Genomic DNA, 27,493 nt, shown 5'->3' on the forward strand with positions numbered 1-27,493 from the left:
TCACACTGACACACAGCTCTGTGGAGACACAACACACACCACGCTCTGTTTGACATGTCATGTGAGTTCAGTCACTCACACACTGTGCACTGTATGAATGATGACTGGTTATAACTCACTAACTCTGAACACAGTGACAGGAGGTCACAGTCACACAGTAGTAACTGAGCAAAAGTGTGTGTGTGTGTGTGTGTGTGTGTGTGTGTGTGTGTGTGTGAGTGTGTGTGTGTGTCTGAAAAAGCATGAGAAACAGTGCATATGCTAAACTCATGACTCAACAGTTTTTATTATTCTGCAGTTTTTTCTAATATATATATCTGCATTCAATGACTCTGTTATAAAATGATATTCACATTTTAAATGATTTTTTATATTGTATTCAATTTATATCAAAGACAGTTTGACCAAATCTTTTTTATAACCAAAATGTTTATGCTAGAATTTTACTCAGATCACAAGTAAGTTGGGATGCTCCTATTTTCAAAAAGAGATGAAACAGCTATCTACACATTAATTTTCTGAAAAATCTAAGATAAACAAACGTAAACAGCTGGAGTGTTTCCAAATTATTTATTGTATAGTCCCGTGTTTGTGTGTCTGTGTGTGTGTGTGTGTGTGTGTGTGTGTGTGTGTGTGTGTGTGTGTGTGTGTGTGTGTTGAGCTGTCAGAGAAGATCTGGTGAGAGTGGGCTAATTGGAGTTAATTCACCATCTGTCTGTGTGAGCCAGCAGACAGGGTCATTAGCAGATACAAGTCCAGCCACAGGGGAGGCCGAGAGGGGAATCACCATCCCTCACTTTCCCTCCCTCTGTCTTTAGTTTTCCTCTCCTCCTCCTCCTCTTCCTCCACCTTCAACACCAAACCTCCTCTTGTCTCCGTCTTATGACCCTTCATCAAACCTCTCAGATTCTGCCGATTGAGCCTCTTCCCTTTGCAGAGCAGAGACTTACAAGTATGTATTTTTTACTTTTTGGTTGACATTTTGTGTTGTGTGCAAAGGAGTGTTTGAAATGGAAATTGTGTGTGTGGCGCTCCTTTTGATTGTATGCATTGTTTTGTCAAATCAGCACTGCCCTCTGCTGGCCAGACGTGGGCCTGAGATCACAGAGCTGAACAGAGATAAAACAGAAGGACTAAAACGACCAGTTATTTAAATTGTCGACCACAGAGAAAAGAGCGGAGCCCATAATCTGTTAAATCTTCTTTGACCGACCCATGATACTGACACACACACAAAAAATGTCAGCTTGTTAAATGTTTCACCTTCACTTTACAGCTTCCTTACAAAATGAAAGTATCTCTAATATAAAATAAAAAAAGGGATAATGAAAAAAAAAAAGGCTCAGATAAAAGAAGAATGAAGTCTAGTACCCTAAAGTAAAAATGTGGAATATGGCCAAAATTGCCACTAAATGCAAAATAGCAGGCTTCCTGTTGCATTTTTCCAATTGCACCTAAAACTTTTTTGTTTGTCTAGTCGTGATACGCCTTTATATTTGTGTGTGATGTGAAAGTGTTCAAGGGCTCTCAGGGGGCACCGTTGACCCTTTTTGCCACGCCCATTGAAAATTCCTCCAGAATACGTACATTTTCACCACATTCGAATTTTCTGCAAATTTTGGTAAGAATTTGAGTATGTTAAAGCCCTCAAAAGCAAATTCATTTGACTGAAAAATAATAATAATAATCCTAACAATTCAATAGGGCCTCACGTCTGTACTGCCTCTGTCAGGCCCTAAATATTCAAAATTTTGTAAAGCCTCATAAAATATCCCACATCCTGCTTTACAACCACCATAAACTGATTAAAAAAATAATCTAACATTTTAAAATCATATACTAAGATCATGTCCTGTGAATGTGACAATAGGAAAACACCAGGAGTTTCTCTGTGATATTTACCTGTGTCAGGGTTCAGAACCTTCTTCTACTCCCCATGCTTCCTGGTATTCTCTCCAAAGTAATATCCTTCATTTCAGGTGCATGAAGTTTAAGATAATATTTCAGAAGTAACTGCTCCTCCAAATATTATTGTAAAATAACACAGCATATTTTTTTTGTAACATCCTTAAATCACAGCATGTTCATAAAGACCAGACAGGAGAGTTCTGAGGACCCAGACCTCCCACAGGGGGTTGACTGATGTGGCGTCTGCACATGTCAGCTGGCGTTGACGCAGAGCAGATAATAAAGAGGAGAGAGGAGAGGGCATTGAAATTCAAATTTTGGGGATGTTTTGAAATCCGAGCACTCAATCTGCTCTTCATAGAGGTGGTGGGTTCATATCAGTTCTCTCAGAGCAGGCAGTGACCATCCCGAGGAGAGAGTATCTCAAGACTCAAACCGTTTCCTCCACTCGTCTGGATCTTGTGAGTCATAAGTCATGCCGCCAGTTGGAGATTTTCAAAAACACAACAGAATGTACTGCTGTGGGAAGCTGTGACAGAAGATGTAAATGTTCGGAGAAGGGCTCCTTTACTTCAGCAAATGAAGCTTGACACAACCTCATTTTAGAGAATCTATGTGATTATTATTCATTTGAATTAATGACTGCATGGACTTTTGGCTCCTAAATCCGATATAACAGTTAATAATGAGACGTTTATCATTTTATATGCATGAATATAAGTTTAAATATAGTATTTAAAGTCTGGAATTTTAAATAACTGCAACTTAAACCTGATTAACATTTCTGCAGATTGGTCTGATCCTTGATTTTGTTTAAACAGCATTAGTTAATATATACATACTAAAAAGGTAATTCATACTTCATTCATTTGTCCTGATGGAAGAATGTTCAGCAGGTATATTCAATTTGTGATTCCTATCAAAATCCTGGATTGTTATGCAGTTTTCCTCTGTGTGTATTTTCGGTCTGTTTGAGTCCTTGCAACAGCTCTGAAATAAAAAGCTCCAGAGAGCCACACTGTATACGAGGTGTAAAATGGCTGGTGAAGTGTGGGTGACCTCTGTGGTGCAAAACGGTTCAGAGAACCAGAGCTTCACACGATCCCTGAGAAATGTCAGAAGTTGTAGAGATTCGAAATTCCAGGGTCCTGAGTGAGCTGTTGTCCGGGCTCCAGCATTTCTAGCAGTATCCAGGAAGTTAACTACAATAAACTCTTGTTGGTCCTGCTGAACGAACTCATAGCAGACACCCTGTAAATCAAAAACAGAAACATACGCGTCACAAATGGAATATTGATCCAAGGTGACAGTTTGATATATCAGTGAAATGTGTGATATTAACAACATTAGCGCTGGTGTGTACGGCAGCGAGCACAAAAAGACCCTGAAACTGAAGCAGCTAAATGTTTACATGTGTGTTTTCTTGTTCCTACACAGAAAATGTCTCGGGCATTTTATTGTGCACAGTTGTGTAGCTCTTACTGTGTGTAGGTTTTTGATGGCTGTTAATGTGTAACCAGTCCGTTGCTCTGTGTGAGCATCCGTGACCCGGAGCCACTGTGCCTCTCCTGTCACTGTAAAGAACTCAGTGTGAGTCTTCAGAGTGGCCGGAGGTGACCGTCTCTCTCTCTCTCTCTCTCTCTCTCTCTCTCTCTCTCTCTCTCTCTCTCTCTCTCTCTCTCTCTCTCTCTCTCTCTCTCTCTCTCTCTCTCTCTCTCTCTCTCTCTCTCTCTCTCTCTCTCTCTCTCTCTCTCTCTCTCTCTCTCTCTCTCTCTCTCTCTCTCTCTCTCTCTCTCTCTCTCTCTCTCTCTCTCTCTCTCTCTCTCTCTCGGCTGATGATGTGCATGTGTGAGTGGATCTAGTATTTTCATTTTCAGAGACTGTTTCCATCTGATCAGGAGGAAGAGGAGGAGGAGGAGGAGGAGGGGGAGGAGGAGGGGGAGGAGGAGGCAGCCTCTCCGGTTGTCTGTAGTCTGTGAAAATATAATTACATTACTCCTGCTCTCAATCTTCTCCACAGGGAACAAACACAGCCAAGACAGTTTTCTCTGGAGACGTTACTACACTAAAATATTTATGCTGCTGATCTTTTGCATCATGCAGCGTCATTCTACGGGAGATTGCGGAACTATGCGCCTGGAGAGGTATAGTTCGCCCCGGTGGAGGTTGGCTGCATGGATGTTATTGCAACATCCACTATCGGAAGGCTCAGAATCCACAGATGAGCTCTGAGCCCGACCATAAAAGAAACTGGGCCCTAAGATGTTTGAGACATACCTGTCTCAAACGTCCTGTTGACGCTAAGGTAATTGAACATGTGTCCGTAACAACCGCTGGTGGTCGCCAACATCCGTTTACTGGTGGTCTCATGTAAGATAAGCTAAGATAAGATGAGATGAGATGAGATGAGATGAGATGAGATGAGATGAGATGAGATGAGATGAGATGAGATGAGATGAGATGAGATGAGATGAGATGAGATGAGATGAGAGAGATGAGCCAACAATGGAGAAATTAGCAATATTACAGCAGCAAGAATTTAAAAAAGGCATAAGTGAGTAATAATAGGTAACATGCAATACTCAAGTGTAAGTATAATAATACTGAAGTGTAAGTATAATAATACTTAAGTGTAAGGAATTTAAAAAATATAGAAGAACCCTGGAATAAAAACTAATATATACAGTGAAAACAAAAGACAAATGTGTGCAGTGTTAAAATATGTACAGTGAATGGACACTAAATTAGATAGATAGATAGATAGATAGATAGATAGATAGATAGATAGATAGATAGATAGACAGATAGACAGATAGACAGATAGACAGATAGGTAGATAAATATGTACAGTGAATGGACACTAAATTAGATAGATAGATAGATAGATAGATAGATAGATAGATAGATAGATAGGTAGATAAATATGTACAGTGAATGGACACTAAATTAGATAGATAGATAGATAGATAGATAGATAGATAGATAGATAGATAGATAGATAGATAGATACTTTATTGATCCCGATGGAAATGTAGGGTACCTAACTATATTATATCAATAGCAATTATGTATCCGTTTTAAAATCAAATTGTTTTGGTCATCACATATATTAATCAAGCCATATTTTGTGTGAAAATGGTCAACACAGAAAATTACATAACTGCTGTGGGTGGAGGTGCTTTGGGAGCATCCATCCATCTGTTCCACTTACCTCCAGCAGGAGCCGCTGGTCCGCGCGTGAACCGGCTTTGAGCGCCCACAGTCGGCTTCTCATTAGTGGGAGACTGGGATGCTCCGCCGCTGCTGGAAATGCTTCAGGACCTGAAGGAGCCTGGGAGCCGCCTTTGTACCAGACACCAGCTCCGTCTCTGGAAGTTTATACCAGCAGGAACGTTTCTGGATCCGCTCTGCGAGGAGCCGGAGTGAAGAGCAAGTTGTTTTGAGCCGCTTCGGAGCCGGAGGTTGTTCGTCTTTGACGCTCACAAGTTAAGACAGCTAATGCTAACGCTAAGCTAATAATATTAGCCTCGCTCGCTAGGTAAATACGTTGCCCCTTTTCGGACTTTCCTGCCTCGGCGAACCACGCCGTCCACCTCGGACCCGCGCCGGCAGGAGACACTTTGCACTACATCTGATTCAGGTTCGACGGGGAGGCTCACTCCTCGGAGATGGGTGGATTTTGGTGGCGCTGTACATAAAGCTAAGTGGCTGTTAGCATACTAGCTAGCTGGCGGTTGCTACCGCCGCCGAGCCGGCCAGCCAGCAACTTCCACCGCGGAGTTTCGGCGAGCTAACCACGGCTTTATTGTCGCCGACGGGCCGCCTCTGTTGCTGGAAGCAGCCAGCCTGCACCCATGTTTGAAATGGAGACGCATATCTCGTGCCTTTTCCCAGAGATCCTGGCCATTATTTTCAGTTATCTGGACGTAAAAGACAAAGGGAGAGTAGCCCAAGTGTGCGCGGCCTGGAGGGACGCGTCCTACCACAAGTCGGTGTGGAGGGGGGTGGAAGCCAAGCTCCATCTGCGGCGGGCGAACCCGTCTCTGTTCCCCAGCCTGCAGACCAGGGGGATCAAGAAGGTCCAGATCCTCAGCCTGAGGAGAAGCCTGAGCTACGTGATTCAGGGGATGCCGCACATCGAAAGCCTTAACCTATGTGGATGCTTCAACCTCACAGACAACGGACTCGGACATGCCTTTGTGCAGGACATCCCGTCTCTGCGGGTGTTGAACCTCAGCCTCTGCAAACAGATCACAGACTCCAGCCTGGGCAGGATTGCCCAGTACCTCAAAAACCTGGAGGTGCTTGAACTCGGCGGCTGCAGCAACATCACAAACACCGGCCTGTTGCTCATCGCCTGGGGTTTGCACAGGCTCAAGAGTCTTAACCTGCGCAGCTGCAGGCATGTGTCCGATGTTGGCATCGGGCACCTGTCCGGCATGACCCGCAGTGCTGCAGAGGGCTGCCTGTCTCTGGAGAAGTTAACCTTGCAGGACTGCCAGAAGCTGACTGATCTGTCCCTCAAACACGTTTCTAAGGGCCTAAACAAACTCAAAGTGCTCAACCTCAGCTTCTGTGGAGGAATATCAGACGCTGGGATGATCCACCTGTCACACATGACCCACCTGTGCAGCCTGAACCTGCGCTCCTGCGATAACATCAGCGACACAGGGATCATGCATCTGGCCATGGGCTCCCTCCGGCTGTCTGGACTCGATGTTTCTTTCTGTGATAAGATCGGGGACCAGAGCCTGGCATACATTGCCCAGGGCTTGTACCAGCTCAAGTCCCTCTCTCTTTGCTCCTGCCACATCAGTGATGATGGCATCAACAGGATGGTGCGGCAGATGCACGAACTCAAAACTCTCAACATTGGACAGTGTGTGAGAATCACAGACAAAGGGTTGGAGTTGATAGCCGACCACCTGACCCAGTTGACAGGAATTGATCTGTACGGTTGTACTAAGATAACCAAGAGGGGTCTGGAGAGGATAACGCAGCTCCCGTGCCTTAAAGTGTTAAACCTGGGACTGTGGCAGATGACCGAGAGTGAGAGAGTGAGGTGAAAAGTAATCTAATTTAGTAATCATGTGTTTTCATTTTGCATAGCGCTCAGTTTCTTAATTTTGATTTCTAAACTGTGACTAAAAACAAGGAGAGGGACTCATTGATCACTGGAATATTGTTCACCTCTGCTGCAATATCCACCTTTACTCTGACTTTCTCAGATTTGTTCTCTCTCTCTCTCTTTCTCTCTGGAGGTGCATCGTATAATCTCAGCCGGTGTTCAGTTCTTACTATCTAGCTACCTCACCCATCTAACACAGGAGTGCCTACGATTGCTGAACACCAGAGTACATCGCTTATTTTTGTGACTCACCCACCAGTGGAGATTTTGATATTTCAGAAAAGTGTCATTTCAGAATATTAGGTAGATGTTAAACTCTTAACAGAAAGGCTGGAGAACCTTGGATTGAAGTTTTGATAGATTTTTTTTTTTGTCTGACGTATTTTTTTACTTGTAACCAGTATTTTTTTGTAATGAACGACTGTTGTTGACAAAATTGTACTTCAAATTGAAGTGGGTGGATCACTCCTGTTTGTCATTGTTTACGTATGTATAGTTGGCTATGTTTCGTATTCCTGAGGAAACAAGTATGTATCAGATGTTCCGCTATGCTTCTCTGTCTAAGGTTCATCAACACGACTCCAATAACGCATAGTAATTAACATGCTGCCAAGGCTTTATGCAATACCTTAAACTGATCACCAGTGGGTTTTCTCCTGAGGAGCTTCCAACGATAGTGTCAGAGTATTTGTTTAAAAAAAGCAGTAATTTAAGATTGTTTTATATTCATACAGTAGTGATATTTATGAATAAAGATGGCAAATACGTTTCAATCCTGTCGGTTATTTGAAATTGTTTCACCCCCCCCCCCCCCCCCCCCCCCCCACACACTATTTCATTCATGATGATAATGTTGTCAGAACAGGGTCTTTTGATTTCTTATGTTTAGTAGCTCAGAGAAAGCGACCACTAAATATAACCCGAGTGAACCATGTAAATGAGAGGAAGGTTATTAATTATTTCACAGGAGACATACAAATTATTAATACCTGGTATTTGACGAGCCTCTACAGCTGAGGGGAGGTCACACCTCACAATCATTTAACAAATTGACATCGCATCTTTGGTTAATGTCCGAATCGGTATTTTTAACAAGTGGTAACGTCACACAGTATTTATTAAATCCCAGTGGCACAAGTAAAACATCAAATAATACAAAGTGTGTTTCAGCAACAGTTCAAAGCCCCATTTGAGGAAATTTGTATCCTTCATAGCTTTACCAGAGAAAGACCTCAGCTCTCACATTACAATGCATGTTCTCAGTAAGTCTATGAGGACTCAAGGGCCTGTCTATAATACAGATGAATGCTTTTTGGTCTGTCACAGACACTTAGTAAATGCACCTTTATGATGTCAACAATCCTGCATTATTTGCTTAAAGGAAACAACCCACGTTTCATTTCAGTGACATGTTCACGACGAAACATCACAAAGTAGGCGTGACAACAAGCAGCGTTCACATTTTGAGAAGTGAGGACACGTTTTGACCAAAGGGTCCATTTAGTAGCAGTAAATACGTTTGTACCAAATTCATTTTATATTCATGTAGCATTATGATCTACAGTGTAGATTCTACACTGAACACAAATGAATGTAAGTATTTGATACTTGTTTGTTCACTGACTCGTTTCGGTCACGACGGATGCTTGTGACTGGGTTAACAAAAAAAATCTGACATTTCTTAGGGAGTTTAATAGATAAATATTGCAGAAGTGCAAGTCTGTGGCCATTTAATTTGGCATCTATTGCACTTCTGACCCGTCCTGCGAGTGGGATCCTTCACATGTGGCCCCCTGAGGTTTCTACCTTCTTTTTCCCCTGATAAATTGTCTTTTTTTTTGTAGTTTTTCCTTACTCTTGTTGAAGGTTAGGAACAGAGGTTGTCACACCTTGTTAAAACCCTTTGATACAATTTGTGATTTGTGAATATGGGCTATACAAATGCAATTTGATTGAATCAGGGCAGAGATTAATTTCCCCAATAACTAATGTTATATATGGAAGAACATGAATATTTTTTCAGGATAAACATGAGCTAGAAGACTTTGAAACCCAGAACTATTTAAGATGCATTCTATTGCCTTTGAATCACATTCTTAATAACAATTGTCACAATGAGAATTTGCCAAACAAACTCATTGGGTGAAATTTATAGTATAAGAAGCGGGATTATTTATATTTTGGTCAAAAAAAAACAAACAGACAAGACACCAAGGCTTATAATTTATTTATTTACATACATACAAAATCCAAGTAACTCACACACGTCTGTTTTGCTTTCTTTTAACAGTTTGATTCTTAACACAAACAGAAGGCAGTACATTTCTTATCCAAACGCCAATGAAAACAGATACCATGAGTTTGACTGAAGCCCCTTAATCGGCTCTGTGTTCCTCAATAAGGAGTAAAAAGAAGTGACGACACATTAAGGCAAGGGCAGCGACACACAGGCCATAGTGAGGAAAAGGAAAAAAACGGTTGAAACAAACGCCGCCATTCTTTCTCCGAACCCAGCGGTGGTCGGTACGAGGGTTGGTTAGGAGCCGAAAGAAATAAACCATCACTCGAAGAAGTTTTACAGACGAATGTACAAAAACAAGCATCCAACCCCTGGCCTCCAAAACAAGAGATGTGCTTTGTTTTCAGTGGGTGTCTGAATATCCAGACACCCAAATTGATCACCCACATAAAAGGGAGTTTGTTAGAAAACCTATTATTTTTTTTAGACGTATACTGACGCAGTGTTTTACCGTGTGTTCTGTAACATTATGTAACACCAGAAGATGGTTGGAGAAAACGAAAGACAACACTGTAAATCTCAGGATAATACATTTACATCTCATGTGGTGGGAATCTATATATATTTAAAAAAAAAAGATAACTAGAAATAAATGCAAAGAAACGTACTCTCCCATCACACAGTCACGGTTTGAAAAACGTTTGTAGTTCACACATTATTTTTGACACAACTTTTTTTGGACACTTCTTCCCTCAAGTTTCCGCTGAGGACGACACGAACTCGACTGTCGTCCTGTTCAGAGCAGCTCGCTCCTCAAGATTCTGTGCAAACATTCAATGCATATCCAGACAGTAAACATTTTTTATATATGTATTATTTTTTATATATATCTCTATAGAACATGACTTTCCGCAAGTTATGGCAGTACTGTCACACACACGCACACACACACACACACACATTTTGTCCTGGTGACAAAAATTAGACACAAAAGACAAACTGCACTGCTTGTAACTTCTGATTATTATTATTATTTTTTTTTTAAGAATACACAACACCCTCCACTTAATTACCTGTATTCAGTCACTGTACGTGTTAAATCTCACGTTATTTACAAACTGATCTAAAAAGTCAAAATCTGCTGAAAAGTGACTTTCATTTCTTGTAAATGTAGATGCACTTGGTAATTAAAAACCTCAGCCCTGAAGAATTCCAAACACGGATAATAAAAAGGAGGCGTCACTTGCATTTTGAAGTGATCAGACAAACACAAGAACAAAAGGGGCATCACCCGTTTCCTTTCGGGGAAACTGAAGATCAGGTGGGCTTTAAGTAAAAACTATGGGAACTTTGGATGCGACTGAATGATCAGTGGAACAGATGAAAACAAAGAAAATCCATACATCATGCCTTAGCACCAATATTACAGAGGAACAAATCTCCCTGCGTTAGGTCCAGTACTGATCTCTGTGCATGCTCCAAGGCCACTAAAACGTTCTCAAACGAAACATTGCATACCTCATAAACAACTGGACGCTGTGTGCAAAACCCATCAAAAAAAAAATATATATATATATATACACATCACCAACATTTAAAGCTTTATTCCCCCCCTCCCCCCCCCCTCTCTCTCTCTCTCTCTCTCTCTCGTCCATTGAAAACTGAAGTGTAACTCGGTTCCGATCTGTGATGTGTGTCAGGCCATCTTCGACACAGTCAAATGTACCTGCGACCTCGTCCTGACTGCATGGACAGATCCACAGCTCTGAGCTGAAGAAACATTTGGACAACAGCTGCGTTTATTTGGTTAAAAAAAAAAAGTGATGATCAGCCTCCAGCAGCTGTTTCTTAAACTAGTGACTGGGTTCCAACCTGATACTCGGGGAACACAGACCGAAATACAAAGCAAGCATCTACAAGGCTCCGTGATTTCCACACTGAGCTCGGCTCCTCTCTGATCCCCTCTAGATGTAGCAGCTCCCCAGATCTCCCAGGACATAATGTGCTTCCCTGCCCCATATGAGGAATAAATTCCATCCCCTTTTAAAGGTTTGTGAAAGGAATCCAAGCAGTAAAAGACTGAGACAGAAGTGGGTGAGGTAACTGTGCTTGATCTGGCGGTTCCTGCAGTGAATGGCGCCGTCGGGGGAGAGGAAGGTCGGCAGTGTGCTCCAAGACTTTGTGCAGAAAGTTTGCTCCTTTCATCTGAAATCCTCTCTCTCCCAACGCACCTGTCCCAGACTCACAGGTGTGCAATGATATTTTTGCAAGTATCCTACTGGCAAAAATCAAACATGGCGTGTTCACAAGTGGAAAAACGGGATGTGCTTAACTTCTGGAATGACGCTGTTGCCCGTCTGACATATGTTCGGCTGTCTAGGTTAGTTGTCCCACTATGAGCCCACCATCTGCCATGGTCATCATTAATTGATCAGACCTCAGATTGCAATGGGTAATACGAGTGGGTGACATGATATTTGCTCAAAGCGGCACATTTATCCACCATTTGATAAGACTGTGAACGTCCCTAATTTGATTTTTGCAGGCCTGACAGTACAGACACATGAGACAGGGAAGCACTCAGGGGTCATGGGAGTTTGTTCCAGGGTGGACAAAGGGAACAAAGAGTTAGAGCTCAGTGGGTTTGAGATAATGCCCCCCACCTCTTCCTTTCTTTCTACCAGGAGCCTCATTGTGTGGAGGTAGGGGCACCTGGGCTCAGCTACAGGCTTTACAAAGACCACGAGTCAGCCGGGATGGGTCCGAGGTCAGAGTTGTCAGCACGACTCCTCCAGAGCATTGACAACCTGCTCCAGGATGTCAGGGCAGTAGTCCGCGATCTGCTGGAGGACAGAGTTGGCGTACTCCTGCAGGTCCCCGCTCTCCTTCTCACACACCTCCAGCTCGTGCTCCAACTGGACAATAGAGAGCAAGAGTTAGTCCAATGAGAATCAGTGCATCTCAATACAACCAATCAGCAAAGTTCTGCATCCATCTAAATAATAATTCCACAAATCTGTCCGTCTGTATGTGGAATGCGTATCTTGAGATCCATTCCTCTTATTGGCGTCACACACTTATCGTGATTATTGTTGGGGGTCAAGGGAAGTGCAGTTCTGAATTTGGACATCAGATACATTCAATAATAATAATAAACAGGCGCTCTGTAGCAGCAGCGGCTAGGCCTTATCAACTTTGAACATGACATTCTCCAGTTCGAGGTTCTGCCTTAATGAGTCCAGCTTCACTGAACTATTAATAAACAGTTGGAACGTTTTTTGTGTAGTGGTGGTAGCAGAGCTTCAAGGTTCTATGGACTGAATTCTACAGCGGGTCTTTACCGACAGCAGCAAAAAGAGAAATCGCCAATAGAACGAGAGCGAGAGTTTCTCCACTACCTGTTGGACACTCATCTTCTGGAGCTCCTCCTCCCAGTCTTCGGGGTCGCCGTGGTGGTAGTGAGAGGGTGGCGTGAGCTGGCTGAGGATGCTGGGGTCCCGGTCGTGGCAGAGGTCTGTCAGGTGGGCGATGTAGAGCTTGAGCTTACTGCGGTTCTGGGACAGGGCTAGAAGAGGGGGTATCATCTGCAGGGGGGTGGGGAAGGAGGTGAAGAGGCGCGACAGGTAAAGATCAGTATCAAAGGATAGGGTTATCCTTTTGCTCTCATTTCAATGGTTGAACACACAATGACAGAACCAAGCACAAGACACAAGAAAGGTTTTTCATGAGACAAAAACAGAACATAGTCATCCACATGCATGCTCACAAACTCATCACCACCAACAACAATCAACCTCCCTGGGTACATTAACAAATGTGTGCTTGTTATTTATTTATATGTACGGCTCAAGATGGGGTCTTACAAAAAGGGGACTTACTCCCCCACTGATTATGTCGAGATTAAACCCATTATCCAACACAACACCTGTTTGTGTGAGTCAAAATTCATCACTATTCATTAGTGTCAGAGCAGTTACATGCAAAGCTAAGATGCTTTTGTTTGAGGCAAGCGAGCCAGGATCAAACTCATCTCCTCCTCTTAGCCCGTGCATGCAAAAAACACACAGCACTGATCCCACGAGCAACAAACAGAGAGTGTGAAGTCACAGGGGTGAGTGGTGAGAAATCACAGAGCAATGACGACAACGATCACCAACATTAAGAAGGAAGGACAAATGAATGGAAGACATGTAGACATGCCGCAACAGCAACGACGATGGAGGGTGTGACAGGTCTGGCTTTTCACACAAGCTCACCCTTTCTGAACAAAAATGCTGAGAGAGAGAGAGATAGAGGGGGAGGGCAAAAGGTCGGCTACGCCCAAATACCCTCCTCGTCATCCTGTTAGCCAGAGCGTAAGCCAATTGCAGCGTTAGAAAAGAACATTTGGTTAGTGTGTTTAAAAACCAGAAATGTAAAAAAAGGACAAAGGAAACATTTCATATCATAACAGTATTTCTCTTCAGAAGGCAGATTTCAGTTCAACCGGCTTGACAATACCCATGTTAAGCGCTAGAAATGTAAAAAAAAAAAAAAGAAGCATTTGTTGATGAATTTCGGACATGATCCGGCTAACTGGTGGTTCGGTAAGTTACCTGATCTGGAGAGGGCTTGTGGTTTGTGTGGTCAGGGACCGTCTTCAGATGGTCATCTTCATAGTTGTCTGCCATCAGCTTCATCCGGTTCTGAGTCTGTTAATTAAAAAAACAGTGAGGATTAAAAATATAGAATAGACTTCTTCTGACATGAAGACGAGAGGGAAGAAAGAGGATGGGGTGGGGGCATTTAAAGCTTTGTTATTTTAACAATTTTTTGACCCTGGTTTTGATGAATTTACAAAATTCACTACAAATATGCTCATAGTTGTAGTTGTCTTTTATTTACTTCATGAGGTTTATCTATGCTCAACATTAAGATACGGAAACAAACTGAGCCTCCTGTCCATACTCTGCGCTCATGTAAATCTGCATAACTTGTGAATGTAAAATGATAACTTTCGACAGATATTAGGAGGGAAACGTAAGGGGGATATCTAGGGAATTTCTGTAGAAAAAGTTCCCATTGGTACAGATAACCCTTGGGGATTTATGCAGAAGACATATTTAACTGGTATTTGACATGCAGGGGGCCAGGTGGTTACACAAACTATTGTCAGTAAAGTCACACTGGCAGCGAGAGTCAGTTCTCTCTTAAACTTCCTCTAGCAGGACACTAAATCCATGCACCCTGTCCTGAACTCATGAACATGTATCCCCTCCTCCATATTGACCTGCTGTTTGAGCTGTTGCACCAGTCTGTCCTTCTCCCGCTTCAGCAGGGCCACCTCGTCCTGCGTCTTCTTCTTCTTAGATGAGGATAACTCCAGGAGAGCGATGTTGGCGTCCTTTTCGCTGATAGCAGCCAACAGTGCCTCCTGCCTGTTGGGTGGAGGAGGAAACAATGTGGCATTTAACCACACAAGTAAATAGCCCAATTATCATTTATAATTCATTGCACACAATCATCGTGCCAGCTGGAGAAGGCCCGAATCGGATGACATTATACAAGATGACTGTAGCAATCAATAATATTCCAGTCTGCTCGTGTGTGTGTGTGTGTGTGTGTGAGTGTGTGTGTGTGTCTTACTTCATCTCGAGCACCTCCTCCAGGTGTTTCCGGCGCTCGGCTCGCAGGGTTGTGAGGTGTGACTCTTTCTCACACAGAGACTGCTGGGTGGAGGACAGTTTGGCTCTCATGGACTCCAGCTCCTGTTTCACCTTCTCCATGGCCCCCAGCAGCTCCTCCATCTAGGTACACACACACACACACACACACACAGACACAACAATTCAATCAGAAAAAGAGTAAGAACGGATTATCTAAATCCTTCAGTGAAAGCACAGGGCTTTTTACCTGAAGACTTTTTAAATGATTTTCCGGATAAACTGCTCTAATAAGATGCAGGGCGGAATTTGAGGGCTTAAATAGAAAGTCTGGAGATCAACTATAACACAGGTACTACAGCACTTCATTTATTTACCTGCTATTTACTTAAAATGTGTACACAATTTAATCTGCAGAGTGAATACTTCAATCATTCCAAATCGTCTAATTTAAATGGATATTTAATGTTTGAACAGATTAAGCATGTTTTTTATAAGCAAACAACGGGTAAACAAAATGGCTATTTTTTTTTACATGAGCTGGAAACATCAGCAACACTTTGTTAAGACATGCAGTCCAACAACATTCAAACTCGAAAGAACGACCCAACTTCACAAACATGTTCATGGCAGGGCTGTTGTATGGGACTGCATGAATTGTAGCGGTGTTTCTGCTGCTGTATCCACCCCATGTAAAGCAGTGTTGCTCACTGATAGAGGTCACACATACTGGGCTCATACCTTGGACCACTTAATTTGGGCGAGGTTCGACTCATGCATTGGTTTGAGTGAGTGCTTCTGAGGGGCGGTGTGTAGCAGAGAGAAAACAAGAGAAAACCACAAGCAAAGATAAAAGAACTGAGAAAGAAGGGGAGGCCAGAGGAGAGGAGGGAGGTGAAACAAGGGATGAGAAACACCACCATGACAGCAAAAGGTATGGAGGAAAGAATCTCAATATATCTGAAGGCGTTTGTTTTATCTCTATATAGATGTGTTTAGATATGCATGTACTGCAAGACGTGATCCTGTGGCTTGAATAATATTGCTCTGTCCTGATCCTGTGTGATTGGTGGGGGGGGGGGGGGATTCATGTACCTGTCTCTCCTGCAGCGACCTGGCAGACTCCTCCTGAGCAAGCACCATCTCTCGCTCAGCAGTAATCTGGACGCTCTCTCTCAGGGCCTCCTCCAGCTCCTCTATACGATCCGACTTCTGACGCAGAGTGTCCTTCGGTGCGGGAGAGCGAAAAGAGGTCACATTAAGGTTCGTCAGTGTGAGAGGAAATGCAAACCCTGCTGCAGGGTACGCACAGTCCCAACGAGCCACGCATTAAGCTTTACCTTCACATGCTGGGAGTTCTCGGACAGGTTGTCCTCCCTTTTTCGAGCCTCATCCATGAGTCGAGCGTTCCTGCTTTTCTCCACCTGCTCCTTGTGCTTCAGAGAGGCCACCTTCTTCGTCTGGTCCTGCTTCTGCCTATGGGTGCACGATGGGATAAACAGGAGGAGTTATGTACATGTCAGTCCATGGCTCCCCATGACAAATATATGCAAGTTTATAACGTGAAGGGGGTGGGGGGGGGAGGTGCAAATTAATCATGTTTTAAGAGATGTGACTTTGAAAAGCTATGGCAGTCACAATCGTAGCGATACAGACTTGCGTCGGCCAAATCTTTGACGGCCCTCAAAGAGTCAATCACAGATTTGTCTCAGGGTGGGAGACAGAGCAATAAGAAAGCGAGAAAGGAAAAGTGAGAATGAGCAGGGCTAATCAAAAAGACAGAGTTCAATATGTCAGAACAAGGCAGCACCACAGGCTGAGGGGAAGCGAGATGTGAGGAGGTGCAAATGGAGAGAAATGTGGGAAGAAGACAGTCAAAAGAAGTCAGGGGAGAGAACGAGCAGAACAAATACTAACCTGGAGGCCAAACTGGTGGGGTGAGAGATTTCCGGTGTAAAGACAGGAAAGCAGTTAAGAGAAAAACAAACTCAGACTCAGAGCAAATACGGTGGGAAAAGGAGAGGGGAGATCAGTAACAGGATCATTAAGGGTCTTGATGTAACAAGGTCACACAAAGACAACACTTCATGAAAGAGGGCTTCTCTATGTCGATTTCTGGAGCTGTAACTACCACTGTCAAAATATGGAAGTAGCCACTTCAGCTTTTAAAACTATACTACAAAAATTCCAAATGGCAATAAAATCCACCATTAGCAGTGCCAGGGGCAACAGTCTCCAGGACCGCATGAAGTCACTGAAGGGAAATTTGCTGCAATTAAGAGGGAGAGTGGTCACAAGTACTCGCTAACAGGGAGGAAATCACATGTCAGGGACCTCAGGGGCTGAACAAAACTAATACCACACGTAAAAGACTCGACCACTAAAAACGTCTATGACACAGACACAACATGTTACAGACAAGATTATTTCTGTGCCAACAAGCGTGACCCCTGTCTACTTCAAATCCATGTTTCCACCCACCTCTCCAGCTCATTGATCTTTTTATCTTTGTCATTCTTCTCATTCTCCATTTCCCGGAGGATCTCCAGCAAGCGGTCCACCTCAGCCTGTGCCTTCCCAGAATCCTCTTTGTGGCGAGCCACTTCCTGCTCCAGGTTCTTAATGCGCTCAGCGACCTCGGTGTTAGCCTCAGCCTCCAGGGCTGCGTTTTTAGCCTGACAAGAAGACGAGATGCTGGAAATCAGCTGTTGTTCTCTTTCAGGGTTAGTGGACAGAGGTGATTGATCTATTATCTTACTCTCTTGAGATGGTTCTCCAGTTTGAGGCACTCCTCCCTCTTCTGCTCCATTGTGATCTCCAGGCTCTTGAGTTTGGAATCCTTCTTCAGCCCAGAGGAGGCCAGGGATGATGCATGCTCCTTCAGGTCCAACAGTGAAGTCTTCACACAAACACAAATATAGCACAAGTTTAACGTTTCACAGATTTTCATCTATGGGACTAAGGAGGCTTGAAACACATCGTATCTGACATCCATGACTCATCATCCAACTGTTTTCTTGTTTAAGTGAGAGTTTGTTTTTTTGAATCCATTTCTCACCTCTCTGTCTGACAGGTCTCCCTGCAGTAAACTCAGTCGCTCCTTCAACTCTTTCAGTTCCTTCTTGTTAGAGTCAATCTCCTCTGTCTTCTCCCCATTGTCTCTGTCTCGCTGCTCCTTTAGACGCTCAATGATGCGTTCCTGGGTAACAAACACATGTTGTGTTCACAATTGCAATGCTACACATGAATACAAAGAAGTCTAATCTGCTAAGGCACCAGTCACGGGGGTTTGTGCAGACATCAATTCACCTTTTCTGCGAGAGACTCCTCCAGCGTGGTGAGAGCAGTGTCAGTGTTGGAAGTGTCTGCTTGCAAAGACTTAACTCTCTCCTTCAGGCTGCTCATCTGCTTCTCCTTGTCCCTCAGCTGCTCCTGCAGGTTCTCAATCTGCACAACAAACCATCAGTCAAAATAAACATCCCGACAGGAAACATACTGCGACATGATGGATGCATCTTTGTAGCCATTTCACACACGAGACTCAACAAAAAGATCTTTTAAATGAGTCTCAGTCCAAATCACCTTCTTCTGCAGCACATTCACTTTGCGCTCCTTAACCTCCAGCATGTCTTTGAGGTCATGGATTTCTCCGTTGAGTGTGCCCTTCTCTTCAGACATTTCTTGTATCTGCTTGCTCTTCTTATTCAGAGTTGTCTCTTTTTCTTCCAGGCGCAGACGCAAGGCATCCACCTGAACAGGAAACGGCAGACAAACTGTAACTGTGTCCAAATCTCAAGTTCAAAATAAAAGGCAGAAACACATTGTTACTTGTGCTTTTGTTTGAAGTATCATCAGTCATAAGTGGCACAAACTCATCCCTTACTGTACAAAGTACTACCTTTAAAGAGCACTTGCTATGTACCTATTCTTCTGGGCACTCAAAGCATTAAGACGTGTATATTTGCCGTACCTCTGTCTGTAAAATGGCAGCCCGCTGCTCCTTGGCAGTGAGAGACTCCTTGAGGACTTCAATGTGCTGCTTGCTATCTGAGAACTGGTTGGTGAGCGTCTCAAGCTTGGTCTGCAAACCAAGCAGCTCAGAGTCCTTCCTGGAGAGGTCCTGCTTCACCTGCTCCATCTGAAGGACAAAGAGAAGACATGTTTAGGTTTAGATGTGAGGTGAGATGGAATCACAGCAGTCCGTTCAAACTAAATATCCTGTTGTCTCCGACCTTGTTTTTCATGAACTTGGTGTGGCTGCGGTAAACTTCCATCTGCTTCATCTCCTCCTGACGCTCCTCGCAGCTCAGAAGTCCATTGGATTTCAGCATCAGCATCTCCTCCTCCATGTCCCGCAGGTTCCGATCCATTGCATTGATTTTTGCATCCTGGAGGTGGATGAAGAGGAGTCAACACACATGGCATGCACTTCTGTGACACACCACACCACACATCATCACACAGTCCCTCTGGTCAATATCCCCCACCTTCATGTCGATGACAGTCTGCAGAGCCTTCGTTTTGGTGGACTCGGGAGTTCCCTCATACCGACGGTGCAGCTCCTGTTGGGTCAAATGAGGTTGTATGTTGCTTGTATGTTTAAACGACAGTACAGATTTGCTTGTATGTTTAAACGACAGTACAGATGTGAGCTTTCAGATGCATGTACCCGTTACATCTCCCGTGTTTGCACTAGACATTACCTCTCTCAGCACCGTGACCTCTCTCTCTCTCTGGTCCAGTAAACTCTCGAGGTGATGCCGGTGCATCTCAGCGTCAGCCAGTCTCCTGGTCCGCTCCTGGTCCTCCTCTGATGCCTTGGCAGACTGACCTGACACAGGAAACACGACAAGCCTGGTAAACACGATGAAGTCTGTATTGGAAAAATTAACTAAGAATGGTTTAAAACCTATTTTGTAGTTGATGAGTAACCTTATGCATCCCTGTCTAATGACTTTATGACCTGAGCTGTAACTGTTTATGACATGACATGAGAACTGCCAGAGCCTTTTGCGACTTAATAACCCATCAAAGGAAGGTGTGGATGTCTTCTTATCAACTCAGGGAACACATGTGAATCAGCTGTTGTGTTTAGATTTCTCTCCTTCCCCCACCTTTGGAACCTGTCTGGATTGGCTCAGAGGGACAGCACTAAATCCTGCTATATAAGATGTGTGATTTGGACTGTTCTTCATCTTCACTCTGAGATCTTTAGGACTCTTGGTGTGTTGATCCTTTCTGCAGAAAGCCCCTTATTAAATACATGTTGATAACTTTGTTGTTTCCAGCCTCTTTTATTTCCAGATTTCTATAACAAGTCGCTAAAAAAGGCATTTCGGTAGTTGAAAATTAAGTCATTTTAAGTTGAGCATCATAAGTCACGTGATTAACTTACACAGACTGTTATTTCATATTTTGCAGGAAATTATAGCCATTTTCTAGGTTTCTTTTTTATAGTGTACCGCTTGTTCCACTTTGTCAACTGTGACATTTTGAATATTTTGTGCCCCTAAGACCATAACATGCAATTGCTCGGAGAGACAGCCCTCAAATGTTCTAACCCTTAGAACCACGGGCTGGGTTTGTAAAGCAAGCGTTGTGGTCAATTTGAAGAGAAGAGAAAAGAAAAGAAACCCATATCTGGCCAAAGGGGGAAATGGTTTGGATTGAGATGAGGGGGGAAAGGAAGCAGCAACAACACTTTGAAGCAGCAGCTTGGGACCAACATCTTTTGAGACCCAAAAATATTTGTGGAAGAGAAATCCAAACAAACTCTTATTTTTATAATTTTTCGAAGAATCTGAATCTATTTGCCTACAGAGGAGAACTTGTAAACCTGCTGCTGTGCTTCTCTCCTGAGGCTCAAAAATACCTTTGCTCTGCAGCATCTCCAGAAGCTTCTTGATGGATTCGTCTCGGGCCCCCAGGGTTTGCTTCTGTGTGTCAATCCTCAGCTCCATCTCCTCCAGGGTCTTTCTCAGGAGGAAGAGCTCTTTGGCCTGCCGCTCGTGCTCGGCCTGCAGCCGCCGGTAGTTCTCCTCTGTGGGTTCAGATGTCAGGGCCAGGTCCCGGCCGTGGCTGGAGGGGTCTTGTTGAAACAGCTGGTTCAGGTCCCTCTGGATCCTCAGCTCATCCTGGAGAGCCTGGACAGTCATCTGGAGATGCTAAACACAAATAAGAGACACGCGCCTTTGTAATCATTCATCCGTTTTACATTTTGTGCGCCAGCCTTTATTACAAAAATGATTGATGATTTAAATGGTACAGGGTGTGCACATGCCACTTATGGAACGGAAGATAATATTGTGTTACAGCCAGTTTAAAATCAGCCTCTAATCGTGACTGAAAATTTAGCAGTGTCCTGACAGATGCACCCCCAACAGTCAGCGACAGTGTTACCTTTCATGCCCAGACAAATAAAAGTGGTGAAACACTATCAGCCCAGTATAGTATTGCATTGTTTGTGGCATCTGACGCCACGGCCTCTTGGCAGTGCTGCCACGGGACAGTAACACAAGGCCGTGTTACACTCTGGTCTGAACCAGCTGTGACCGTTTTCAGATGACAGAACAAAGAGACAAGTCAGCGTCTTCGTTTCTCTCTCTCCCCCCCCCCCCCTTTGTCATTCGCTCCTTCTACCAGCACACACTATTCATCTACCTTGCCTGCTCTCACCCCGTCTCTTCCCTCCAACACTCTCACCTCCCTCCAACCCTCCCTTTCCGTCAACCTCTCCATCCCCTGACTAAGGCTGACTCACTGCTGTGACTGCTACGATCCACCATCAGAAACACACACACACAGTAAGAGGCATGCACAGACAAGCACGACAACACACACTCACAGACACCTTCTCCCCTCCCCTCCCATATTCTCGCTCTCTCTGCCTGAGGAGAGATAACAGTCGGGCGTTTGAAAGAGCACAAAGCATACGATATGTGATGCACTAACTAAAAAGTAAGTCACAGCTCGCGGTGACACAGTGCACACAAAACCAATCCCCTGCTATAAAAACCATCCACACCACAGGAAGGTTCCAATTAAAATGCTCAGTGGGTGACACATGCTTCCTTAGTCTGTATTCTCTTCATCGTACCATTATAATCTTATATCTGACGTCACCAATATGGTCTTTTGGTCGATAAATATAATTGGAAATTTCACAACATCCTATGATAAATGTGATTATTAGTTATTAGCAAGACAACGGATGACAATTAAGTGAGCATTTTATCTTTTTATTTTATTGGAAAAAGGAAGGTGATAGCACTATCAAACACTACTACCCCCTCACAGGAAATGGCAGAGAAAAATATTGTTTAGAAGAGATTTGGAAAAACGTATCAGTATATCAGTACAAAAAGCATAGAATGCTTCAAAACTACACATAGACATGAACCTGCAGCTGTAGGCAGAGCCAGCTGGGCCGATGTTCAATGAGGCCATGCAGTTTAACTGAGGCTATAATTAATCAGATGCCTTTCAGTGTGCATGTGTGTGTGTGTACGCGTGCATGTGCAAGTGCATGTTTTCCGCTGCATGTGTGCAAGCATGGGAGGTGGAGACTTGATACACGAAAGCAGGAATCTTTAAATTACAGCACCCACTAATTTGCCCTGTGTAGTCGGACATTACTGGGAATTAGTCCTCTGTGTGATTCTGTGACTCAGCAGGAGTTAAAACAGCACATTACACAGGTCGGCCCCCCCATTAGGAATCACAAAGACTATTTCCCCTCATTACTGAAACTTAATTTAGACGGCTCACACAACATACTATAGGCTTTAAAAATAGATCTTGTGATTATTTTGATTGTGCGCATACAGGGTCTAAATGTGTATGTAAGGTGACACAGGCTGATGGTGCTAGAATGTGTCTCAACACTTTCAGATCCAGAGCCAAGGATGAGAAGAATGGGAGAAAGTTGACACATAGATGACATGACAGAAAATACAAAGTGTTCAAAGGGCCTGTGTTTTTTCATTTGAAATCAGTAATTAAAAAGGCCAGTTAGATGAATGGCAACACGTATTTCAACTCTACAGGTTCAGAAGACTACTACATCATTTTGACAGGTAATGAAAGGATGGAATTTTTTACACATCTTTAAAAAAAAGATGGAATGAAAGAGGAACTTTAGAAAAGCCTATAATCTTATGAAAGCATTAAAAGCAGTCAACAACAAGTCACGCACACAGAGGGAGAACTTTCCTTCCATCTCAAGCCAGTTTGCCTGACATGCATTTACCTCAGTGTTTGTCATTTGTTTTTTAATGTAAAAAACAAATGTGCAAAAAGTATATGATAAACCACAAGAGTAGTTTAGGTTGAATATTCTTTACAAGGCCAAAATATAACCTCAAAAGTGCTATTTGCAAGTGCTGTGTTATAACTGACCACATTCCTTAGTTGATGCATTTCTTCTTTTTTTAAATCTTTAGTCTACTACATATTTACCTTCTTTTAAAATAAGTTTTAAATCTTGACATTTGTTATCCTGTTCACCAAATCCAGCAATTCATGAAACCTATAGAGAAGATAATGCAGCCATTAGACTAATGGCCTCTTTCATCTATTAAGCGTGAGCATATAGCTGCGTATAAGAGGATTAACAAGAGGTTCAGAAAATGCCTATAACCTATGCAGTGAGAGGAGAAAGAGGGAGAGCAACACACTTGCACTAAAGCTGACACACTGTGTGAAATCAATTTGCCACAAGCAGATTGATGACTCTGTTCCAAGTTGAGGCAATCTATTAAACAAACAAGAGGCGAACACTCACCTGTGCTTCATCTTGAATCACGCGGTACTGTTCCTTCCAGACGGTGATCTTAGAAACCTCGTCTTTCCTGAGCGCTCGCTCCTTCTTCAGCTCTGGGCTCCAGAAGGTCTTGATAGAATTCATAGAGGAACTGAGTTTGCTCTCCTTGACCTCGACGTCCCGCCGAAGCATCTCGTTCTCACGCAGAACCTGAGAGAGCGGGACAGAGGGTTAGCACGTGTACATACTGAGTGTGTGTCGGCTCAAACGTCCTTACTGGAGACATTTAGTGAATTACCTCTTTCAGTTGTGCCTGCAGGTCCAGTATGGTGTTGTCTCTGGCCTGCCTCAGAGAGTGGGGCACGGTGGAGGCCATGTGGTGGTCCCCAAAAGCTAGAGCATCCCCTGCCATCATGCTAACAGGCAACATAGAGTTGCCAGTCACTGAGGTGGAGATGTTGGGAGTGCTGGCAGCCACCACTCCACAGCTGTTGCCCCTTGACCCATACGTGACCCTCTGTCTCCCCATGGTCGTCATTGTCCCACCACTTTTTGGAATGTGCTCCCCGGTCATGCCGACCTCATTGTCACTCAGGTACATCGGCCCCGAGGTGGCGTACGCGGCGTTGAGGGACTGGATGTTCTCCATCGAGAGCGTCTTGCCTCCTGCCCCTCCAGGGCCCCCTCCACTGCCTCCGGTGCTGTTGGTGCGGCGGTGTCCCATCCGAGGGGAGCGGGGGAGGCGGGGAGAACGGCTCGACCCCTGATTACCGGTACCGCCTGCATCTCTTCCTGCACTATGGTTGGCCTCCCCTCTGCCGACAGAGCGGGCGCTGCTGTACATCTTCAGCGGAACGGGAGAACGGGGCTAAACGCTGAACTGTGACCACGAGCGTTTGTTATGATCTCACGGATTCTGTGGTGGAGACTGGAAACAAACGTGCGAGGACGTGGAGGTGACCCGGCTTCAACTGGAGATGGTCTCGACGAGGTTCATGATAAGACTGACTTCCCTCTTCCAATAGCAGCTGTCCAAGGCAACTGGATAAGACACCGATCTGCAAAGAAAACAACACAGTTGTCCCCATCACCTTTCACAGCGACAACAAAGCAGTCAATGTCAAACCTAAAAACCTTTCTCAAACACAGTGGTGTCATCGTGCAGTCTGGAGTTCACTGTGGGTCATGTGAGGCCTTGTCTCTCTCCACCACCAGCAAATGAGCGATATGACATTTCAGTCTCTGGTCCCAGTTTTTAATATCTAGCCTTAAACAACACAAATAGGATCTGTGCTTTTCTTTCATCGTCTTGACCGGGTTCCTTCCTGCTGTACAGACGGTTATGCAACTGTGTATAAGTCATGTCTAAGAACAATAATTCTTCTCAGATGGGATCCGTTAGCACAGACCGGACCAGATGTGCTTGGAGACACAGATGTGGAGTCTGAGGGGTTTTCCCCCCAATGGATCCAGTTGAATGCGTCGAGGCTGTTGCTCTACATGTTCACTTCAGGTGGCTTTGTGTTACGGACGTGTATGCGTCCGACAACATTTCCCACTATAGCCATTTAACTGGGCAGCCCTGCGTGGCCTTGCTAGCGGCTAACACACCGGCTAACGGTAAAACGCAGACATCCCCACCTTTAAACCCCCGTTATCCTCAAACCTCTGTCGTCTAAGCCTCACGCGGATGCAAACACATATTCTCTGGAGAACTCAATCCTCCATCAGAGTCATTTTTCTTCCTGCTGACGCGGTGGATTAAAAACTAGCCAGGGAGGCACAGGGGATCGACCTCGGTGGACATTGTAAGAGGGACTTGAAAAAGCCATTAAAACCACAGCTTGTGGAAATGAACGCAGACACACTCACAGCTACACAACCTGTGCATTAAATACAGGGTGAAGCTGTGGCACATTCGAGCCGATCTGAGGCGCGTTGCTCAATCCTGTCGACAGCCTCTGCTCTGGAGACACCCAGAATCCAACCAGGTCCATTTTCCTGCTCCTCTGCTCGGCGGCGGCTCGCGCTCAGCTCCCGGTTTTCAGGACCGGGAGTCGGCTTCGGGTCAGAGCCACAACATAACGGTTAGCTTGAGCTTTAGCGACATATGGAGGCTAGCCCGTCCAGTTGGATATGTGTGTGTGTGTGTGTGTGTGTGTGTGTGTGTGTGTGTGTGTGTGTGTGTTTCTCCCCCCCTCCTCCTCCTCTCCTCGCTAACACAACAGCCACTGGAGGAAGAAAAAAAACACTCCACGCACAACTACCTCTCCTGGTGTCGGGTGGAGCTCAGGCCGGTGCCGGCGGTGGGTCCTCGGTGAAGCGGGTGGAGGTCGGCTGCAGCAGCGGTCATGTTACGTTAATCGCGCCGTGGACGTGTATCAGATTTTACCATCTTCTCTCTCCAGCGGCTCAGCTCAGAGCCAGGACGCCTCGGTGACGTCAAGCCTGCTGCGCGCGCCCACGACAGCCCTCCTCGCCACGCGTGAATTTTAAACGCGCGGTCACGAGGCTGTGTGGTGTGGAGGGACAATAAGGGAGCGCGCCTGCGAGCATTTACTCACAAATACACAATTATATATATAATATTTTATTCGGGTTTTAATTTCCTCCCTTGAAAATAACTGTAAATTATTTTGAAATACTGGATACATTTGTCCCCAGCCGAGGAATACCACCCACTACCACCAGGTGGCATGACTTGCGTGTAGGAAAATTACCACCCACGAAATGGTTGACGCAAATAACACATAATGAGAAAAATACTATTTAAATAATTTTGATTTTAATATTTATTGCTTCTTTGAGTTCTCCAAACAGGAAAAAATAGCCCATACCTGTATTTGTTAAGGATTTCATTACGACAGATTATAATGTCCTTGCTTGTTTATTTGTAGTGTTAGGGTATCTCTAGATTCACAAAAATTCTGCTTTTGATCTATATCTTCTATAATTTATATAAAAGGTTTTCAGCCCAAACATATGTGATTAGATGTATATGGTCATATCATGTATTCCTCAAAAATTATTTTTAATTCAAATATGTTTCAGCATCAGAATCAGATTTATTGCAGAGTAGGTTTTTAAAATATAAGGATTTGCTTTGGTGCATAACAAAAGTTATTAAAGAAAATAGTTGGAAAACAAACTAAGAGGTAAGTATTGTAGTTCAAGGAGAAATACAAGGACAGAAACAAAGTGATAGTACAAGAGTGATTTCCATTTTCTTTTCAACATATCAGTATATAATGATAAAATAATGATATCTTATTCTATATTTATCTTATTTTGTTCTATGCTGGTCTATGCTATTTCCTTTTGTTCTTGTATTGCGCACTGTGTCTTCTCTTATTCTGCAGCGCTTTGGTTAACCTGGGTTGTTTTTAAATGTGCTATATAAATAGACTTGACTTGACAAATCGAACATTTGCAGTGACGCTGCAACCGTGAAAGAGAAATGTGAGTGATTCAGCTTCACCTGAGGTTCATTTCCACAAAAAGACACTGACTGGAAGTGTCTTATAATAAAAACAATAATAAATAAAAAAACACAGTAGGATATTTTCAACTTATATATTTATTTTTGTTAACAAACTAACTAAAATTATCAATTTGAATAAATAAATGAATGACAGGCAAAAACAGACAAAACAAGGACATATTGAATAACCAAATAATATGTTAATGTTAGGGTTGGTGATGTGATGGGCTCCTCTGGACCAGGTAGGGTTACTGATTCTCCCTCATCTGTTTTACAAGTTGATGGCCTGATCCAAGATAAAAGAGAACTGCTACCCTGAGCTGCTTGCTGCAGT

At 43.9% G+C, this 27,493-nt stretch overlaps 2 protein-coding genes across 4 annotated transcripts; one reads left to right on the forward strand and one right to left on the reverse strand.

Annotated features, from left to right (window-relative positions):
• The first annotated feature begins 5,169 nt into the window (after positions 1-5,169).
• Positions 5,170-7,809, forward strand: LOC133955761 (F-box/LRR-repeat protein 14-like). The gene has a single exon (XM_062390774.1). It carries the CDS (start codon positions 5,763-5,765, stop codon positions 6,972-6,974), a length of 1,212 nt encoding a protein of 403 aa, XP_062246758.1. The 5' UTR covers positions 5,170-5,762; the 3' UTR covers positions 6,975-7,809.
• A 3,082-nt stretch (positions 7,810-10,891) lies between these two features.
• Positions 10,892-26,119, reverse strand: LOC133955114 (ELKS/Rab6-interacting/CAST family member 1-like). 3 transcript variants are annotated; one of them, XM_062389785.1, is made up of 21 exons: positions 25,946-26,119; positions 23,977-24,736; positions 23,700-23,888; positions 20,790-21,081; positions 19,621-19,748; positions 19,405-19,479; positions 19,150-19,305; positions 18,888-19,055; positions 18,500-18,667; positions 18,227-18,364; positions 17,976-18,116; positions 17,676-17,816; positions 17,399-17,592; positions 16,835-16,846; positions 16,258-16,393; positions 16,013-16,144; positions 14,901-15,061; positions 14,545-14,692; positions 13,871-13,966; positions 12,674-12,859; positions 10,892-12,190 (listed from the first exon to the last, which is right to left on the reverse strand). In XM_062389785.1, the coding sequence occupies exons 2-21, from the start codon at positions 24,520-24,522 to the stop codon at positions 12,053-12,055; spliced, it is 3,345 nt and encodes a 1,114-aa protein (XP_062245769.1). In that variant the 5' UTR covers positions 24,523-24,736; positions 25,946-26,119; the 3' UTR covers positions 10,892-12,052. The 3 variants fall into 3 exon arrangements, 2 of the variants coding, with proteins under 2 accessions (XP_062245769.1, XP_062245770.1); XR_009920846.1 differs by lacking the exon at positions 10,892-12,190 and adding an exon at positions 13,532-13,616 and having other exon boundaries at positions 12,728-12,859; XM_062389786.1 differs by lacking the exon at positions 16,835-16,846.
• Between the last annotated feature and the right edge of the window lie 1,374 nt (positions 26,120-27,493).

The sequence above is a fragment of the Platichthys flesus genome, chromosome 6, assembly GCF_949316205.1.
Source record: "Platichthys flesus chromosome 6, fPlaFle2.1, whole genome shotgun sequence".
Taxonomy (NCBI): Eukaryota; Metazoa; Chordata; class Actinopteri; order Pleuronectiformes; family Pleuronectidae; genus Platichthys; species Platichthys flesus.